The sequence below is a fragment of the Scyliorhinus canicula genome, chromosome 2, assembly GCF_902713615.1.
Source record: "Scyliorhinus canicula chromosome 2, sScyCan1.1, whole genome shotgun sequence".
Classification (NCBI taxonomy): Eukaryota; Metazoa; Chordata; class Chondrichthyes; order Carcharhiniformes; family Scyliorhinidae; genus Scyliorhinus; species Scyliorhinus canicula.
The window spans coordinates 59,365,362-59,380,214 of NC_052147.1; the positions used below are offsets into that span (position 1 = coordinate 59,365,362).

The 14,853-nt window shown below is 49.4% G+C and overlaps 1 protein-coding gene across 1 annotated transcript in view; it reads right to left on the reverse strand.

Moving 5' to 3' along the window:
- LOC119954269 (organic solute transporter subunit alpha-like) overlaps positions 1 to 14,853 on the reverse strand; it is a 37,864-nt gene that overhangs the window by 4,453 nt on the left and 18,558 nt on the right. The window contains exons 5-6 of the mRNA XM_038779365.1: positions 6,872 to 6,983; positions 4,287 to 4,542 (exon numbers count right to left, since the gene is read on the reverse strand). Coding sequence (XP_038635293.1) covers positions 4,287 to 4,542; positions 6,872 to 6,983 — 368 coding nt within the window. The remainder of the gene's footprint in view (positions 1 to 4,286; positions 4,543 to 6,871; positions 6,984 to 14,853) is intronic.

Below are 14,853 nucleotides of genomic sequence, written 5' to 3' on the forward strand. Positions count from 1 at the left end.
CAGACTGGATTCACCCACCACTCCCCTGGTAACAGCGTAGAGCCCCTCACCCACCACTCCCCTGTTAACAGCGGAGAGCCCCTCACCCACCACTCCCCTGGTAACAGCACAGAGCCCCTCACCTACCACTCACCTGTTAACAGCGGAGAGCCCCTCACCCACCACTCCCCTGGTAACAGCACAGAGCCCCTCACCTACCACTCACCTGTTAACAGCACAGAGCCCCTCACCTACCACTCCCCTGGTAACAGCACAGAGCCCCTCACCTACCACTCACCTGTTAACAGCGGGGAGCCCCTCACCCACCACTCACCTGTTAACAGCGGAGAGCCCCTCACCCACCACTCCCCTGGTAACAGCACAGAGCCCCTCACCTACCACTCACCTGTTAACAGCACAGAGCCCCTCACCTACCACTCACCTGTTAACAGTGGAGAGCCCCTCACCCACCACTCACCTGTTAATAGCGGAGAGCCCCTCACCCACCACTCACCTGTTAACAGCACAGAGCCCCTCACCCACCACTCTCCTGGTAACAGCCGAGAGCCCCTCACCTACCACTCCCCTGGTACAGACGACACTGACCACCCGGCAGAGCCAGTGATCAACAACGCATCAGCAGTGGTGCAAGTGGAACATCCAGCAACAGGTAAGGGTGGGACACGTTAACCAACTCAGCCAACACTCGGGTTGACCAGACTGAACTTGGAACAAAATGTGTACAACATATGTTTAAAACCATCAGGTATGTCACATTACTAAAAAAAGAGTTATGTTTGTAAATAGCAATGCCTCCTCCTAGTCTCCTCACAGTGATGACCTGCTTCATTCTCCCGGTCTCCTCACAGTGATGACCTGCTTCATTCTCCTCCTCACAATGATGACCTGCTTCATTCTCCTCCTCACAGTGATGACCTGCTTCATTCTCCTCCTCACAGTGATGATCTGCTTCATTCTCCTCCTCACAGTGATGACCTACTTCATTCTCCTCCTCACAATGATGACCTGCTTCATTCTCCTCCTCACAGTGATGACCTACTTCATTCTCCTCCTCACAATGATGACCTACTTCATTCTCCTCCTCACAATGATGACCTACTTCATTCTCCTCCTCACAGTGATGACCTGCTTCATTCTCCTCCTCACAGTGATGACCTACTTCATTCTCCTCCTCACAGTGATGACCTGCTTCATTCTCCTCCTCACAATGATGACCTGCTTCATTCTCCTCCTCACAATGATGACCTACTTCATTCTCCTCCTCACAGTGATGACCTGCTTCATTCTCCTCCTCACAGTGATGACCTACTTCATTCTCCTCCTCACAGTGATGACCTGCTTCATTCTCCTCCTCACAGTGATGACCTGCTTCATTCTCCTCCTCACAGTGATGACCTGCTTCATTCTCCTCCTCACAGTGATGACCTGCTTCATTCTCCTCCTCACAATGATGACCTGCTTCATTCTCCTCCTCACAGTGATGACCTGCTTCATTCTCCTCCTCACAGTGATGACCTGCTTCATTCTCCTCCTCACAGTGATGACCTGCTTCATTCTCCTCCTCACAGTGATGACCTGCTTCATTCTCTTCCTCACAGTGATGACCTGCTTCATTCTCCTCCTCACAGTGATGATCTGCTTCATTCTCCTCCTCACAGTGATGATCTGCTTCATTCTCCTCCTCACAGTGATGACCTGCTTCATTCTCCCGGTCTCCTCACAGTGATGACCTGCTTCATTCTCCTCCTCACAATGATGACCTGCTTCATTCTCCTCCTCACAGTGATGACCTGCTTCATTCTCCTCCTCACAGTGATGATCTGCTTCATTCTCCTCCTCACAGTGATGACCTGCTTCATTCTCCCGGTCTCCTCACAGTGATGACCTGCTTCATTCTCCCGGTCTCCTCACAGTGATGACCTGCTTCATTCTCCTCCTCACAGTGATGACCTGCTTCATTCTCCTCCTCACAGTGATGACCTGCTTCATTCTCCTCCTCACAGTGATGATCTGCTTCATTCTCCTCCTCACAGTGATGACCTGCTTCATTCTCCTCCTCACAGTGATGACCTGCTTCATTCTCCTCCTCACAGTGATGACCTGCTTCATTCTCCTCCTCACAGTGATGACCTGCTTCATTCTCCTCCTCACAGTGATGACCTGCTTCATTCTCCCGGTCTCCTCACAGTGATGACCTGCTTCATTCTCCTCCTCACAGTGATGACCTGCTTCATTCTCCTCCTCACAGTGATGACCTGCTTCATTCTCCTCCTCACAGTGATGACCTGCTTCATTCTCCTCCTCACAGTGATGACCTGCTTCATTCTCCTCCTCACAATGATGACCTGCTTCATTCTCCTCCTCACAGTGATGACCTGCTTCATTCTCCTCCTCACAGTGATGACCTGCTTCATTCTCCTCCTCACAGTGATGACCTGCTTCATTCTCCTCCTCACAGTGATGACCTGCTTCATTCTCCTCCTCACAGTGATGACCTGCTTCATTCTCCTCCTCACAGTGATGATCTGCTTCATTCTCCTCCTCACAGTGATGATCTGCTTCATTCTCCTCCTCACAGTGATGACCTGCTTCATTCTCCCGGTCTCCTCACAGTGATGACCTGCTTCATTCTCCTCCTCACAATGATGACCTGCTTCATTCTCCTCCTCACAGTGATGACCTGCTTCATTCTCCTCCTCACAGTGATGATCTGCTTCATTCTCCTCCTCACAGTGATGACCTGCTTCATTCTCCCGGTCTCCTCACAGTGATGACCTGCTTCATTCTCCCGGTCTCCTCACAGTGATGACCTGCTTCATTCTCCTCCTCACAGTGATGACCTGCTTCATTCTCCTCCTCACAGTGATGACCTGCTTCATTCTCCTCCTCACAATGATGACCTGCTTCATTCTCCTCCTCACAGTGATGACCTGCTTCATTCTCCTCCTCACAGTGATGACCTGCTTCATTCTCCTCCTCACAGTGATGACCTGCTTCATTCTCCTCCTCACAATGATGACCTGCTTCATTCTCCTCCTCACAGTGATGACCTGCTTCATTCTCCCGGTCTCCTCACAGTGATGACCTGCTTCATTCTCCTCCTCACAATGATGACCTGCTTCATTCTCCTCCTCACAATGATGACCTGCTTCATTCTCCTCCTCACAATGATGACCTGCTTCATTCTCCTCCTCACAATGATGACCTGCTTCATTCTCCTCCTCACAGTGATGACCTGCTTCATTCTCCTCTTCACAGTGATGACCTGCTTCATTCTCCTCCTCACAGTGATAACCTGCTTCATTCTCCCGGTCTCCTCACAGTGATGTTGACCCGCTTCACACTTCTCCCACAATATAATAAGTGTCATATTGAACTCAGGGGAAACATTGCCTGCCACATTCATCTCTTACTCCAAATCCAGATTTTGTAATAACCATTTTGAAATGTCGGTAATGTACCTTTGACTGTACTGAAGCACCTCCGATTGCAATGTGATATATGTAGAAAACTTGGATATCATTCCACTTTCTGTGACGGCCATTTTGAAACATTTGTAATGTTCTTTCAGATATTTTATGAATAAACTATATTTTTGCAAACAATAAATAAACGTAGATTTAACATTAACCTGAAGGAAGAAAATTATGAAAACTGGAAGATATAAAAATTTTGTAGGTCTAGAAAGTGATCAGTATGAAGATCTGAACCTAGTTGTATGTATTAAGTAATCCTGATTATCCATATCGAGAATTATAAAACCACTATTCCACACAATACTAAAATCAATCCGTTTCTCTTTTGTTTATTCATCTCGAGGGTGTGGGAATCATTGGAAAGCCAATATTTATTGTCTATGTACAACTGTCCTTGAGAAGTATTCTTAGAATCCCTACAATGCAGAAGGAGGCCATTCAGCCCATCAAGTCAGCACCAACCCTCTGAAAGAGCACTCTCCCGCCCTATCCTCGTAACCCCACGTATAGATCATAGCCAATCCACCTACCCTGCACATATTTGAACTGCAGGAGGAAACTGGAGTAGACATGGGGAGAATGTGCAAACTCCACACAGTCACCTAGGACCAGAATTGAGCCCTGGTCCCTGGTGCTGTGAGGCAGCAGTGCTAACCACTGTGCCACCTTGCTGCCCAGCTTAGAAAGTGTAATAGATAATTGTCACATGCAAGTTAACAAAAGCATTGTTTTTAAAATATTTGCCTTCCTACACTTTTTCACATTCAATATCGACAAGTGACATTTCATATTAATAGAGGTTTCACTTACGTGATGCTCTGCTTTTTGAGGAATATAGACTACCACAGGGAATGACATGATAGGTTGCGAGGCATTCTAGAATCAGCGGCTGCAGATTGTTGATGATAGTGTAGATAATTACAATTGCATATTTGGCCTTGAGATGATAACCTGCTTCTGCAATTCCAAAGGCAGCCTTCAGTAACAGATTAAACACATATAGAGATGATAGAGCAGATATGTTCAGCATGATCTTGATGTAAAACAAGGGATTGGTTGGATTTACCTGCAACACAGAGTTTCACTGGTCAGTATCGTTCAAAAGAAGTTCTAATCTTTGGTTTGCCATGTTAAGGTTTTTCTACAAACATCACAGTACGAACAGTTTCTAAATCTGCCAGAGCAGGATGTTACAGAACCACAGATTTGTTACAGCTGAGAAGGAGGTCACTGAAAACTTCAGTAAGCCCTGATTTATCAACTTTTACAGATGCACTATAGAAAGCATCCTATCTGGCTGTATCACAGCCTGGTATGGCAACTGCTCGACGCAAACTGTAAGAAACTACAGAGAGTCATGAACACAGCCCAGTCCATCTCGCGAACCCACCTCCCATCCATTGACTCTGTCTAACCTCTCGCTGCCTTGGGAAAGCGGGCAGCATAGTCAAAGACCCGTCCAACCTGGGTTATTCTCTCTTCCAGCTTCTTCCATCAGGCAGGAGATACAAAAGTCTGAGAACAAGCACTAACAGGTTCAAAAACAACTTCATCCCCGCTGTTACCAGACACCTGAATGACCCTCTTGTGAACTGAACTAACCTCTTCACACATCTTCTCTACTGAGTAGAACTGCACTCTGTATGCTTCACCCAATGCCTGTGTCTCTGTATTCACATTGTATATTTATGTATGTCCTATATTTTTTCATGTATGGAAAGACCTGTCTGGACTGTACGCAGAACAACACTTTTCACTGTACATCGGTACACGTGACAATAAATCAAATAAAGTTAAGAAAAGGTAAAAACTTTGCTGTTTACATGGCTGAAGCCCTAAACTGAGGAGAAGAGTAAGATGGTTTATTCAGAAAAAATGCTTTTGCAGTTGCTCAGCATTTTACCCGAGCAGTTTAAGGATGGTGTCAAATGGGGAGGAAGCACTGCATGCTTCAATGATTATGGGCGGCACAGTAGCACAGTGATTAGCACTGTTGCGTCACAGCACCAGGGTTCCGGGTTCGATTCCCACTTGGGTTTTCTCCAGGTGCTCCGGTTTCCTCCCACAAGTCCCGGAAGAAGTGCTGTTAGGTAATTTGGACATTCTGAATTCTCCCTCTGTGTACCTGAACAGGCGCTGGAATGTGGCGACTAAGGGCTTTTCACAGTAACTTTATTGCAGTGTTAATGTTAGCCTACTTGTGGCAATAAAGATTATTATTATGCTGTTTTTGAGCATTGTGTGACAAGGCAATGCATTTAGCAGAAATTTGGAAAAAAATGTCAACGAGGATGAATATCAAATAAACTTTCAGCCTCAAACATTTCAAATTTGGTCGCTTCAGGTTCAGATATGGCTGTCTCTTCAAAATAATGGCTGCCTATGTAATAAAGAACAGTTTGAGACACACTCATTTTGCTGATAATTAAATATATTTCCGTGCCAACAATACCACTCTGGTTGAACCGATCGAAGCAAACGTTTTCAATAATTGAGGCAGTGGATTGAGAGTACATGTTCGTGATTTAGGAAAGAGGGAGAGCTGGAGATGTTCCTTTTCAAACCAAGGCCAAGATTTTTTGGATGGTGAAGCTTCCTTCTTGCCATCCTGGGTGTCAGCCTGCCACTGCCAAGGTGCCCAGCTGGCATTTTATGTGGGGTGGCGATCGAGCCTGTGGGTGCCCTATGCAGGTGTGTGGGGGTGGGGGCAGGGTTGCTTCAGGGGCTCCAGGTATCAGGATGTCATTTAAAAATGGTGTCCCCAATCTCTCGCCATTTCTCGCTGAGGGGTTCTGGTGAGTGGAGTTCCCCAGTGTGTAAAACGAGGTCAGCCTTAGCTGCGCGTTCTCCGCTGAGGGCCCCCTATCTAACCGGCGTGCTGGTTTCTCGTGGCTAAACACATTCGCCATGGGACTTTGTTCCCAATTAGTTAAATCCTGCCCAATGTCTACCATGTCCCTAATTGGCACTGGTTCAAACACAAAACAGCTCACAAATTGACAGAATCCCTGAACATCCCAGAGAAAACAAAAATAATACAAAATCTTACGATACTTAGCAGTTTGATGGAAGTTTCCAGACTTTCTAAATGATGCATATTTATGGAGGTTTTATTCCAGGACAGTGTTAGGAATTTTAGAGATTATAAAATGGATCCAAAATTTACAAAATCCATTTGTGGAAAAAATATTCAAATAAAGATCAAACTCACAATGCAAATATTATAAAAATAGAGATTAATGTTGGTTAAAAAAAAAAACCCATGTAAAGTAATTTCTTCATAGAAATAGCCTTGAATAAACCCTGAGTAAATTTCCAGATGAAAGATGTGTTTATTTAAGACTGTTTGCTGGATCTGCGCATTAGAATCGAAACAAGCAAACCTCAGTAATTACCTCTCCGTTGTCATATTTACCGTCAGCCCACAAGACGGCAGAAATGAACTGAAGCAAAGGTTGCAGAATCAACGTCTGCAGAATGCCAATTCGAAGGATTCTGTAAGCTTTTCTGTGAAACAAATAGTCCAGCATTTAAAATGATCAGTATTTTAAATATCAAAGTAACAATATCGTTCACTATTCAAAAGTAAGATAGCTTCCCGTTTCACATGTTTCAGAATTATTCACTGTTGTTGATTTTAACTGTTAAAAATTGGATAGAATAGGAAGACTTTGCATTGCACCTTATAGTATTTATACCTGTCACTTTGACTCAGGTGTTATCACTCTCGTATCTGTGTCAGAATAGCGTTGAGTTAGGGCAGCACGGTGGCCTAGTGGTTAGCACAACCGCCTCACGGCGCTGAGGTCCCAGGTTCGATCCCGGCTCTGGGTCACTGTCCGTGTGGAGTTTGCACATTCTCCCCGTGTCTGCGTGGGTTTCGCCCCCACAACCCAAAAATGTGCAGAGTAGGTGGATTGGCCATGCTAAATTGCCCCTTAATAGAAAAAATAATTGGGTAATTTAAATTTATAAAAAAAAAGAATAGCGTTGAGTGGGATTGTTCAATGGTGATCTAGAATTAATGAGGGAGGTGCTGCTCTTCGTAATGATATTGAACTGAAACCTGATCCGACAGGCTACATAAAAGGTGGAGGAGGAAAAAGTGGAGTGGGCAGCACGGTAGCATTGTGGATAGCACAATCGCTTCACAGCACCAGGCTCTCAGGTTCGATTCCCGGCTTGGGTCACTGTCTGTGCGGAGTCTGCACATCCTCCCCGTGTGTGTGTGGGTTTCCTCCGGGTGCTCCGGTTTCCTCCCACAGTCCAAAGATGTGCAGGTTAGGTGGATTGGCCATGATAAATTGCCCTTAGTGTCCAAAATTGCCCTTAGTGTTGGGTGGGGTTACTGGGTTATGGGGATAGGGAGGAGGTGTTGACCTCGGGTAGGGTGCTCTTTCCAAGAGCCGGTGCAGACTCGATGGGCTGAATGGCCTCCTTCTGCACTGTAAATTCTATGAAATCTATGCCAGGAGCACCACCGGGCATCCTTAACAAAGAGGTGTCAACCTGGCGAAACTACAACACAGGGCTATTTATGTGCCAAACACCATAAGCAGCGAGTAATAGCTTTAAAAATATATATTTTGATTAAAGTTTTATACACAGTATACTCGTTAAACGTAGATGCAATGGTTACAATTTACAAGCTGTTATTTTTCGATGTGTTCCCCTCCCCCCGCCTCCTTGACCCCCCCCCCCCCTCCCCACCGCCCTCCCCTCTTTCACTGTTTCAAGGTCCTTCCCTTGGCCCTTTACTTTCCCATGGATAGCTGTCTGGTGTCTATATGTGGGCAGTGCCCTTCCTCTCCCTTCCCCCCCCCCCCCCCCCCCCTCCCATCTCTGTTGTTTGGCCTCCTGTGTTCTTCTCCCCTCTCCCTATCCTATTGTTGGCCGGCCTTTGAGAGTTCTCTTTAATGTGGCCTTGTGTTGGGCTGTCTGATCTCTGTATCGGCCGCTTTCTGGCCTCCCCTTGTTGTTTCCTCTGGTCTCCTCCCCCCTCCCCCTTTTCCCTCCCCCCTTTCCCTCCCCCCTCCCATTTCTGTCTGCTTCCTGTGTTCCCGTTGGCCCCCATGTGTGTGTGTCTGTCCCACCCTTGTTTTATTGGTTGTTGGCTTCGAACAGGTCTTGGAACAAGCTGGTGTATGACCCTCACGCTTTGTGGGAGCCAACCTCTGACCCTCGGATGGTGAATTTAATCTTTTTCAGGTGGAGAAATTCTGCTAGGTCTGCCAGCCAATCTGCAGCTGCGGATGATGCTGCTGATCGCCAGCCGAGCAGGATTCTCCAGCTTGCGATTAGGGAAGCAAAGGTAAGGACGTCGGCCCCCTTCCCCATGTGGAGTTCTGGCTGGTCCACTACCCCGAAGACTGCCACTCTCAGGCATGGCTCTACCCTCAACCCTACAACCTTGGACATTGTTTCGAAGAAGGCTGTCCAGAACCCATCAAGTTTAGGGCAGGTCTAGAACATGCGGGCGTGGTTGCCTGGGCCTCCCTGGCACCGTTCACATTTGTCCTGCTCCTCCGGGAAGAACCTGCTCATGTGGGTTCTTGTCAGGTGTGCTCTGCGCACCATTTTAGCTGCATGAGGCTGAGCCTTGGGCAGGAAGAGGTGGAGTTGGCCCCGCTCAGTGCTTCGCTCCAGAGACCACACCCAATTTCCGTCCCAAGCTCTTTCTCCCATTTTTTCCTTGTTTTGCCCAATGGGGAGCGTGTCCATTCTAAAAGTCATCCATACAACTCCCCGCAGTTCCCCTTCCCCAGACTGTCCACGTCCAGTAACTCTAATATTGTGTTTCTCGGAGTCCTTGTGCACGTTGTTGTCTCCTTGCGGAGAACGTTTTTGACCTGCAGATGTCGGAGTTCATTCCCATTCGATAGTTCCAGTCCCTCTTTCAGCTCCTTTAAGGTCGCTAGTCAAGGGACAGCACTGTGGCGCAGTGGTTAGCACTGCTGCCTGATGGCGCTGAGGTGCCAGGTTCAATCCCGGCTCTGGGTCACTGTCCGTGTAGAGCTTTCACATTCACCCCATGTTTGCGTAGATCTCACCCCCACAAATTAAAGATGTGCAGGGTAGGTGGATTGGCCACGCTAAATTGCCCCTTAATTGGAAAAATGAATTAGATACTCTAAATTTATTTTTTAAAAAGGTCGCTAGTCTGTCTCCCGTGTCTCAGTCCCTAACCATTCAGTGTCCCCTCCCATCCTGACTCCACCTCTTTAAGGCGACGTTGAGCATGGTCAGTGGGAACCTGTGGTTTCTACAGATAGGGGCCATGGTGTATACCTCGGTCAAACCGACGTTCTACCTCATCTGATTCCAGGTTCTCAGAATTGCTACCACCACTGGGCTTGTTCAGTATTTTGCTGGCGGGGATGGGAGCGTTGCCGTGGTGAGGGCACGGAGGGTCGTTCCTGTATAGGAGGACTCCTCCATCCTCACACGTTCCGTGTCTGGCTCCGTCACCCTGGTGGGGGGCGGTGGGGGGGTGGGGGGGTGGGGGTGGGGGGGTGGGGGGAGGGGGCGGGGGGGGTGGGGTGGGGGGTGGGTGGGGTGGGGGGGGTGGGGGGGTGGGGTCAGGGGGGGTGGGGTCGGGGGGGTGGGGGGGTGGGGTCGGGGGGGGGGTGGGGGTGGGGGGGTGGGGTCGGGGGGGGTGGGATGGGGGTGGGGGGGTGGGATGGGGGGGGTGGGGGGTGGGGTCGGGGGGGGGTGGGGGGTGGGGTCGGGGGGGGTGGGGTCGGTGGGGTGGTGGGGTCGGGGGGGGGGGGGGTGGGGGGGTGGGGTCGTGGGGGGGTGGGGTCGGGGGGGTCGGTGGGGGGGTGTGGGGTCAGGGGGGGTGGGGGGGTTGGGGGGGGTCGGGGGGCGGGGGGGGTGGGGTGGTCGGGTCGGGGTCGGGTCGGGGTGGGGTGGGGTCGGGGGGGTCGAGTCGGGGGGTCGGGTCGGGGGGGGTCGGGTCGGGGGGGGTCGGGTCGGGTCGGGTCGGGGGGGGTCGGGTCGGGTCGGGGGGGGGTCGGGTCGGGTCGGGGGGGTCGGGTCGGGGGGTCGGGGTCGGGTCGGGGGGGGTCGGGTCGGGGGGGTCGGGTCGGGTCGGGGGGTCGTGTCGGGTCGGGGGGGGTCGGGTCGGGTCGGGGGGGGTCGGGTCGGGGAGCGTCGGGTCAGGTCGGGGGGGGGTTGGGTCGGGGGGTCGCGTCGGGGGGGTCGGGTCGGGTCGGGGGGGTCGGGTCGGGGGGGGGTCGGGTCGGGGGCGGTCGGGTCGGGGGTGGGTCGGGTCGGGGGGGTCGGGTCGGGTCGGAGGGGGTCGGGTCGGGGGGGGTCGGGGCGGCGGGGGGGTCGGGGCGGCAGGGTGGGGGGTCGGGGGCGGTGGGGGGTTCGGGGGTCGGGGGCGACGGGGGGGGGGGTCGGGGGCGGCGGGGGGGGTCGGGGGCGGCAGGGGGGTCGGGGCGGGGTGAGGTCGGGTAGGGACTCACCGATTGGCGGGCCGGTCTCTCTGTCGGCAGGTCTCTGACGCCGGTCATGCACTCGTTGATGGCGCCCCCTAGCACATGGCGCCCCGGGCGACTGCCCGAGTTGCCGGTACCTTGAGCCGGCCCTGTCGGTATGGATCTGAACAGGAAGAGAAACCTGGGCAGTACGTTCATCTTGATCATCTACACCCTCTCTGCCAGGGAGAGAGGGTGTGCATCCCATATCGGCAGGTCCTTTTTTACTTCCTCTGCCAGACTGGTTAGGTTTCACTTGCGGATCCGTGTCCAGTCATGTACATCTCCTGGGAAGGGTCGGGATGCTTCCCGGGTGGTCGCACCCTCTCTTGGGGGTGCCCGGAGACCTCTCGCCTTGTGGGTCTGCTGATCCACTCGTTGCTTCTGCCCTTTTGCCGCAGTTTCTGGCTTCCCTGGAGCCTCTCAAGCTACTGCTTCCTGGCATTATTTTTCTCTCTGTTGTCTTTCTGGGTGAAGGGATGAATAAGTCTGATTTTCTGGGTTAAATTTGGCCAAAAGTACCTATTTTGCTGTTTTCTGGAGGAGAACTACCTGACTACTCAGCACATCCCTGTCACCAGAAGTCTGGAATAGACAGAGTTAAGCAATTCTACAACCAATGGATTTGATCTAAACTCTGCAGTCCAACCACGTACAGCCCTGAATGGTGGTGGACAAATAAACAACTAACTGGAGAAGGAGGCTCCACAAATATCCTCATTCTCAATGATGGAGGAGCGCAGAAGATCAGTGCAAAAGAAAAGGCATTTGCAACCATCTTCAGTCAGAAATGCTGGGTCGGAGATCCATCTTGGTCTCCTTCGGATGTCCCCAGTATCCCAGATATTAGCCTTCAGCCAATTCAATTTAGTCTATATGATATCACGAAACAGCTGTCACCCAGCTCCTGATCTCATTCCAGGCTTGGTTCAAACATGGATAAAAGAGCTGAATGCCAGAGGTGAGGTTAGAGTGACTGCCCTTGACATCAAGGCAGCGTTTGACAGTGCATGGCATTAAGGAGCCCTAACTCCTTGGGGATATTCAATGTTGATTGCACAATGTTTAGCACCATACAGGCTCTGCAGATAATGAAGCAGTCCATGCCCAAATGCAGCAAGACCTGGGGAATATCCAGACTTGGGCTGACAAGTGGCAAATAACATTCATGCCACACAAATGCCAAGCAATAACCATCTCCAACAAGAAAGAATCTAACAATCTCCCCTTGACATTTAAAGGCATTACCGACTCTCAATCCCCCCATTGACCAGAAACTGAACTGGACTAGCCATGTAAATATTGCGGCTACCAGAATGGGTCAGAGGCTGGAAATTTTGTGGTGCATAACTGACCACCTGAGCCCCCAAAACCTGTCCACCATCTCAAGGCACAAGTGTGATGGATTATTCTCCACTTTCCGGAATGAGTGCAGCTCCAACAGCACACAAGAAGCTGGACACCACCCAGGACAAAGCAGCTCACTTGATTGGTACCCCTTCCACAAACATTAATTCCCTCCACTACTGACGCACAGTAGCAGCCGTGTGTACCTTCTACAACATGCACTAGGGGCAGCACAGTAGTTAACACCGTTGCCTCACGGCGCCGAGGTCCCTAGTTCTATCCCAGCACTGGGTCACTGTCCGTGTGGAGTTTACACATTCTCCCCGTATTTGCTTGGGTTTCGCCCCCACAACCCAATGATGTGCAGGCTAGGTGGATCGGCCACACTAAATTGCCCCTTAATTGGAAAAAAATTAATTGGGTATTCTAAATTTATTTTTAAAAATCTACAACATTCGCTGAAGGAACTTACCAAGGCTCCTTAGGCAGCATCACTCAAACCCACGACCACTACCATCTAGAAGGCCAGGACGGTCCAAATCCTGGAATCCCCTCCCTAAAAGCGCCTTAGGTGTACCTACACCTCTGGGACTGCAGCGGTTCAAGAAGGCAGCTCACCACCACCTTCTCTGGGCAAGTAGGGGGGGGGGGGGGGGGGGGGGGAGATGAGATGGAAGGAAGGTGGGGAAACCATGAAAAATTGGGGGGGGGGGGGGGCTACCCCCCTTTTTTTCTCTTCATTCTTTCCAGAAAATAAAAGAAAAACGAAGCCGGGAAGGTGGAGGGGGGGGGGGGGGGGGGGGGGGATGACGGGGAAGGGGGGAGAAACTATAGACCGACGCAGAAGGCAGCGAAATGTACATAGGGTCAGTTAAACGAAGGACAAAATAAACCTCTCTGTATAATAAAGGAAATTAGCACGGGCAAGAAAAACATGATGTATATATACAACTATTTATAAATATGAAAAATGCCCCCAAAAAAATTTTTTAAAAAAAGAAATGTAGTCATGTGGGGAATTTTGCCAACAGCGTATCATTCCCAATGGTGGAACCGTGTCTGCGCTCTTGCCTTTTCCCATTTCCTACATGATTACAATTAAAATTACAAGCTTTTCAGTGGTGAAACCCGCTGACTAGCTACAGATGGGCTACAGGAGAGCTTCCTGATTAGCAGGGAGGATCTGCATCACGGCCACTTGGATCCCAACCATTTGTAATTGAAACCACTAAGGACTCTTGTTGCCTCTGCCAAGTGGAATTCTAACTCTACTGAGCAAGCTTTCTACTGGAACCTATTCCCAAGTGTTATATTTATAAGATTTTTTATTTCTCGGGAAACGCCAAGTAACTCTGACTTACATACAATGAATGAATCAGATACTATGATCAGGCACAAGAGACTTTGGCCGTGATTCTCCATCCCGCTGGCAGTGGGATCCTCCGTCCCAGCAGCCGGCCAATGGGGTTTCCCATTGTGGGCACCCCCATGCCGTCGGGAAATCCCTGGACGTGAGTGCGCTGCCGGCGAAACGGAGGATCACACCGAGGGAGAATCCAGTCCCTCATTTAATATCTCAGTGAAGGAACTTCCCAACAATGGCATACTACACTGGAGTTAAATTATGAACAGATTACTCCTGTTAATGCAATGGTATTTTTGGCAAGAAATTACTTGAACTACTCAACAATTATGAAGTAACAGAAATAAAGTCTCATGGGTTAAGTTCGAGTTCAGAGACTTGAGCACATAATGTTAGCAGCCATCTATTGCAATACTGAGGATTTGCTACACTACTGGAGGTGTGCGGTTGGAGTTTCCTCCAGGTTATGGGATGTAAGAAATCGTTGCTTAATAACCTTAGAAAATCTTAAGAAATATATTGAATATTATAGAAATCCTATGAAGTAAGCTTCCAGAACAGCTCTCAGGCTGGAAAATGAAGGATAGACCAATTATCACTGTCAGGGACATGTGTCTAGCAGAGAATTCCTGATTCGGTCAGATCCCATGAACCAACCAACTGAGAAAAGGTTAAAAACGGGCTCTCGAGTGGGAATAGGTCATGTGTGTTACGTTCTGGTGCTTGGCCGGATGGAATTAGTGCACATCTAGTTCGTGACTCGTTGAAGGTTTATTGTTAAACAATAGCGTGGGTCAGGTAACAATAAGAAAACTATCAAAATCTACTAACTACTATATTACTATTAAATTACCTAAGAGCTACTACAAATGCAACTATCCCGTACAACAACTATCTCCAGACCACCCGAGGTAACAGTGTCATGTGGTTGTTCTTTTCTGCCACCTGCTGGTTAGAGGTCATATCTCTTAATATTTACATGACTGCTGATGCATATCATCACATCCCCTTTCCTTTGGAAATGAACAATATTTATATATATTATTTAAATTTACTATACAATACATATGTTATGCATAACGCTTCAATTATTTTCATGTTTAAAGTCCATCACAAATTCAATCTGTCTGACTTTCTTCTGTGTCTTGACGACCTTCTAAGCACTGGTTAAACTTGTGAGTTTAAC